The 6,503-nt window shown below is 37.8% G+C and overlaps 1 protein-coding gene across 1 annotated transcript; it reads left to right on the forward strand.

Moving 5' to 3' along the window:
* The first annotated feature begins 597 nt into the window (after window positions 1-597).
* LOC124777040 (RNA-binding protein pno1) lies at window positions 598-1,831 on the forward strand. The gene is made up of 2 exons (XM_047252306.1): window positions 598-684; window positions 1,077-1,831. The coding sequence occupies exons 1-2, from the start codon at window positions 669-671 to the stop codon at window positions 1,745-1,747; spliced, it is 687 nt and encodes a 228-aa protein (XP_047108262.1). The 5' UTR covers window positions 598-668; the 3' UTR covers window positions 1,748-1,831.
* Window positions 1,832-6,503: the final 4,672 nt, after the last annotated feature.

Raw genomic sequence — 6,503 nt, forward strand, 5'->3', positions numbered from 1 at the left:
TACGTTCCTACCTAACCACACACTCGAAACGCGTCACATGCTTGGTAACAAACAGCCAAATTTATTTCATCCTTCGCTCTCTAATCTGACAGAAATGTAAGTAACGTAAGATGTTGCAGAACATTAACTCAAAAGAAAATCGCATAATGCTTTAACAACACTAAGATAGGCTACCTGTAGGCACTATTGGGATGCGATTCTGCATCCTTCCACTCTGCTATACATAACATTATCCACTACGCTAGGTTCTTGAGACGTAGGATTTTCACTTCCTCTCTTGGTTGTCAGAGCTTCTCTTGAAGGCTTCAAGATAAGGGTGACGTGATGTGTCAGATTTTCAGTTACCTTATATAGAATACTGCGTCATAAAACAAAACAGCTAAATATGCATTTAAATATGCAAGATGAGTATGGTGGCTGTTGCAACGAGCAAGAGATAGTATCAGGACTGTGTAACAGTTTTTGGAAATGGAAGCTTCTGCCACTCGTTTCGTTTTGCCTAGCGTGAATCGATCGTTTGGCAGCGATCATTGACTCGACTTTGCTAAAATATCGTTGGTGGCATACCATATCTTTCTTCGTAAGTTTTTGCGTCTCAGTGCACGTGGGTTTGTAAATATGGAAAAGTAGAGTAGCAAAGTAGATTTATTGTTCCAGGAGAGATCAAAATGCCAGAAATAGAAGGTTGGTTGCTATTAATCTTTTTGTTGCCATGGTTGTTTTGGTACAGATGTTGACAGGCTTTTATATTTTTCTGTTTACTTTGTGTAAGGCGAAATTTTTGGGTGGATGTGTACTAGTCGCGTTTACATATGTCCGAAGTTTTTCTTCTAAATAATTTATCGGATCATGCCATGTGCGAGTGTTCTTATCAGTCTGTTGCGGTTGTAGTATATTGAGAAACTTCTTTTTCGATACCAGTAATTTTAATTTTTAATACTTGCTATGTCTGAGGAGGGGTTTACCACATCCATATTTATTGCTGCAAGATCTTTTAAGTTGTGCACAGAAGCCCTAGTTGTAGTCTTTAACTAGTACTATGTTTCAAATTTGACAAAACGTAATTCATATTTCAGAAATTAAACAAGCAGTCAAACGTCGAGCCCAGAATGACAGTCCTATGGAGATTGACCATGGTATCGAAGGGAAAGCAAAGCCTAATTCTCTTCCAGCTAAAAGACAGAAGAATTTTTCTGCGGAAAAAGTGGAAGTAAGAAAAGTTCCCGTGCCAGCTCATCGTTATACACCACTCAAAGAAAACTGGATGAAAATATTTACTCCTGTCGTTGAACATTTGCATTTGCAAATAAGATTCAATCTGAAGACTAGACATGTTGAAATACGTACGTGCAAGGAGACAGAAGATATAGCAAATCTACAGAAAGCTGCTGACTTTGTGAGAGCATTTGTGTACGGTTTTGAAGTGGAAGATGCCTTAGCGCTTTTACGTTTAGATGATTTATTCATTGAATCGTTCGAGATCAATGACGTTAAACCCTTAAAAGGTGATCACTTGTCTCGTGCAATTGGAAGACTAGCAGGAAAAGGTGGAAGAACTAAATTTGCAATAGAAAATGCCACGAAAACTCGAATTGTTTTAGCAGATTCGAAAATACATATTTTGGGATCGTTTCAAAACATCCAAGTTGCCCGAAGAGCTTTATGCAACCTGATTCTTGGTAGTCCACCCTCCAAAGTGTATGGGCAACTACGAACAGTTGCAAGTAGGATATCAGAACGTGTGTAAAAGTATTATGTATTGTAAAGTTTACCAAATAATATTGGTTTTATTTGTGAATATAAAAACCATAATAAAACTTATGTACCATAAGTTTGTTATTTTCTTTGTTTGTTGTCACTTTTTTCCTTTGAAATTAAATGAGATTACCTCCAATTCCAAACCATCAGCTTTATGTTGTAAATAGCAAGTGATGTTTAACCACATGTGCTATCTGCACAGCTTCCATAATTTCTCCATTAATTTACAGTTTAACAAGTAATGCTACTTGCTGTGTGGCTAACAAATTTCAGTTATTGAGTCTAAATAAATGTGGAAGGTATCATTGGCCTTGCTTGCTCCTCATTTGTGTCAATGCTTGCAGGCTACTTTTTCCACTCGTGTTATATTTGTTCTGAAAGTTTATTTTAAGTAAAATAAGACATAAATTTAATGGTTGGTTTTGAATGTGCTTTTCCAAACTGATGGAATCACTCACAGAATTTTATGACTTCAGTTGTGGCCCAATAAAAGTGTATCTTTGGAATTTAGCATAATGGGTGTACTTAAAACCAAGGAAAATCTGTGTGTAATATAGAAAGGGGATTACTTATGGTGCTGTGGATTCTGAGCCTCATAAATAAGTTGAAATATTACAATTTTGGCATCACTCTGTGCACACTTCTCCATGAATGTGACCACTTATCTCTGATAATGCTCATACTTTAAATCTTGAGAATGCAAATATAGAGGAAAAACAATATTGCAAGAATTAAGCTACGCTTTCAGCTGCTAAAATCTGGCTGCTAGTCTGTTATAGGATTCCACTCTCCTAAAACCAGTTTGGAGGGGTAATGTTGCCCCCCCCCCCCTGTTCTCACTATCAATAATGTTTTAACTTGAGAGCTACTTTCCTTTCTGTACATTTCTTCTTCATACCTGTTTGTTTCTTGTATCATTTGTTGCCATCCGTATGTCCAGTTTCCTCTGACTTGTTAATAGCCCTATTTTTTTATTGATATTATGGAATTTGATTGTGACAGTTGTGAAACAATCTCACCTCAAACTTCTTACTTGGGTTTAGAATAATTTCTTTTTGCATCTTACCATCCCTCACCCAATTATGCTATATGTATTTACTGTCTGCATTTACATCTTGAGAAAGTTTATTTTCCCCCCAAACTGCTATGTATTTCTTTGAATTAAATATTTGTCGGCTGTGATCTAGCTGTTCCATGTATGACAGCTGTTAAACAGATGGTTGTAACTCATTGCACAAAATGAATAAATCCATTCCTGTTGGACAGGCAGAAGCAAGTGATTTCTCAGCTAAACAGTGGAACCAGGAGTTTTGAAGGCATTAAAAAAACTATAGCATATTGGTCATATGACAGATTTGTATTGTAATTCAACATGGATCATGTGTCCTTAGTAGGGTGATTTTCCTAAGTTAAGGCAGCCACTATGGTTCTTTTGAAAAACTTATTTAGTTGATTTCCATATCAAATCCTAGCTTTACTGTCTCTGAAAACCTCATTTATGAGAAAACGTTGCAATCTTCTTTCCTAGGAGGAGGGGGGGGGGGGGGGAACTTAATTCATAAATTATCAGTTTTGTGTATGATTCTACAAAGGAGCTATTTGGTAAGCCCATACCATGCTTTCTGATGTTGGCAGTCAGTGGGTAAAATAAGTATTTAACAAACTCCAAGCATGCCGTCCTTTACCTCATATGAGTTAGTCATCCTGTGACTACTTAATTAAGCAATAAATTACAGAAGAAGAAATACTCAGTATTTTAGTAAATATAATATGTTGGATGAAGCTTTGTTAGACACAGACCTCAATGTCATAAGCTGCTACAAAATTGTCATTTACAGATTGTTACAAACTTTGCCGAAATGCAATGTGGCACAACTGGATACGTGAGAATTCTACAAGCCAGAAATATGCTGGGAAAACATCAGATTGCATACCAGAATTAGAGTTCTAAATTGGTAAGCTAACACCTGGTCCTCTGAAAAGGGCATAACCAATTCCTGTCCCTATTGTCATTCACTCCGAGCTTTAGTTCCATCTCTGTGGTGTCATCATCAGTGTGACATTAAAACCTGATTTTCTCTCCTACCAATAGGTGTCAGAAATGGTAATTTAAAGTGAAAAGTTTGTACGTGTACATCAGTACTCCACAAACCACCTGACAGTGTGTACCAGAGGGTTCTGCTAACACTAACTGATCCACTCTTCCCTGTGAATGGCACATGGGAAGCCTCTGTGTGGGCTCAAATTTCTTGAATTTTCTCATTGTGGTCAATATTTGTATGATCTGTTTTGGATGATTTCTGAATTACACGTCATGTTCATAAAGTAAATGTACCAGATTTTTGCGTGTTTTAGAAAAAGTGTATTTGGAAACAAATTACAGGATGTTGTTAATACTGTTGACTATTTTTCCACGTAATTGCCACTGCATTTAATGCATGAGGTGAGCTGTCACACGAGCTGCTTTATACCTTGCTTGAAGATATCCCCTACCATCACCACCTTCCCCCCCTCTTCAGAACCTGTTTCTGCAGCTGCTAATCAGTTGAAAATGTAATTCCACACATCTGTGCCAGAGTAGTGTAAACACAATAATTTGAAGGTGCCAAGTGTGGGGAGGTGATTTGAAACATCTCAACCAAATAATTCCAAGTGCACCTTGGCTAAGGCTGTGTGAGTGAGGATGGGTGTAGATGTGCAACAAGCACAATCCTCTCATCAGCAATCCCCTCCTTTTCCTCTGAATGTTGCTTTTCAGAGTTTTTTTTTTTGGGGGGGGGGGGGGGGCAGAGGGTGTCTCAATCTCAAATGCATTGATAGCTCGTGGCAGAAAGTTGATCAAAATAATGCCTTTTCAGTCTCAAGACACCAAGGACGTGATTTTTTCCCCCAAAATTGTGGTTTTGAATATTTTGGCAGACAGGAAATTAGTGAGATGCCACTGTGATGCAAATCTTTTTTGCCTCGGGCATATAATGAGCCACCCATGTTTCATCTCCAGTCACAACAGAGCTTAGGAAACCCTAACCTACCTATTCAAGTCTCTCAAGAAACTCCTGGGCACTACTGACCCAATTTTTGTTGTGCGGCTCTGTCTGCTGTTTTAAGATCCTCTTGTGCATGGTTTCCAGAATCCTAGAGCTGCTGTGAGTATCTTGTGTTAGAGAGTTGTGGAAATATTGCAGGAATTACATCAACTGTCAATTGGCAGCTTCATGAACAGTTTCCTCAATTTGTTGCACTCCTCTGCTCATCATGAACATTTGTTCTGCCTCAACTAAACTCCCTGCACCACTTAAATACACACTTTCTGTTGGTAACTCCTTTGCCATAAACCATTTCGATTCACAAAAAAAAAAAAGTTCTGTAGGTATTATTACTTCCGTGAGTAGGAAGTGGATCACTGCCATGTGGCTTGCACTTGGTGAGATTTCTTACCAATATCTTTCATGGAACAGAACACTACAACATGAGTTTATGTATTATCATGTTCGTGTGATGCTCACTCTGGTTAGCAGTCCACCCTCTACCACTCAATGTTGCCAATCCTAAAAAAAAAACAGCCTGTTATCATCACAGCACACATGCTTTCTGAACATGCATAGTATGCACTTGTAAATGTTTACTATAAATATTTACCTTGAATCTGAAAAAGATTTATTTTGTGTTTTATTGTGAGTTGTTTGCCAGGCAATGTAATGACCAACAGTTTATAACATGGTGTTGGCAGTTCATGATAAATTTACGAGCATTCAAAATACATTTGCAGTAGTCCACATAAAATTTACCATAGCTCAAACTCAGTTTTAAATTTTCACAGAGTCCACCGATAGTTTGAATGCTTTTTTTCCCCCAGAACCTTTGTGTGAAATCCCACAGATAATTGTATTTAACTCAAAAGTTTGGAGTTCTTTGTGGGAAGTTTATGGTACTACCAGAACCAAGTCACTGACTGCAGTTCAGAGGTTTCATCAAACATGGAGAAACTAGATTACACTGGAATTATATATATTGAATTATTGTGGCCAGCAGAACAATCTCTTAACTGTTCAATTAATGAATGAATTCTGTTAGAAGAGTAATGAGACTAATTTTTTGTAACATTTTCCCATGTCAAGGTTGTCTTCTTCAAAATATTTCCCTTTATTAGTTACACGGTGGCAGAGGTGTTCTTCCAGGCTTCATTGCAATACCAGAAGGTCATTTCCGTTGCTGGAACACCTATCAGCTTGTCAGATACACTCTTTGTGGATATTATTCACGGCACCAGAATGATTCCCTTTCAAGCAGTTTTAGGACTAGGGGTTTAAAATGAAGTCACTGGAACAGAGAACTATCAAATAAAAGGGCTGAGCAACCACAGGACTGTTGTTTATTGCCAAAAATTTATTTATGGAGGCTGCTGTGTGTCAGGTTACATTGTGTAGTGCAGCATCTCGATAAAAAGTTTGGTTGGCAGTTTGTCCTGGGGCACAATATTTCTGTTAACAATAGTGTGCTAATTGCAAAAAGAAAAAAAAATTATTTCGTGTTTGCTAATTTTCGCCTTCCTGCGACTGTGTAGTTCGCAGAGCACCACCACTCGAACTTCGCCATTTCGTTTTGGGATCATGTTCAAAAGTATATTAATTGTCACCTATAATAATGTTTCTGATGGATTCTGATACTTCCTAAATACAGTCCAGAACAACAAAATGTGCTTCCTCCATACTGTTCTTCTGGTCAATTTTGAAGCTCTTTGGAAC

This window comes from Schistocerca piceifrons, chromosome 2 (genome assembly GCF_021461385.2).
Source record: "Schistocerca piceifrons isolate TAMUIC-IGC-003096 chromosome 2, iqSchPice1.1, whole genome shotgun sequence".
Taxonomy (NCBI): Eukaryota; Metazoa; Arthropoda; class Insecta; order Orthoptera; family Acrididae; genus Schistocerca; species Schistocerca piceifrons.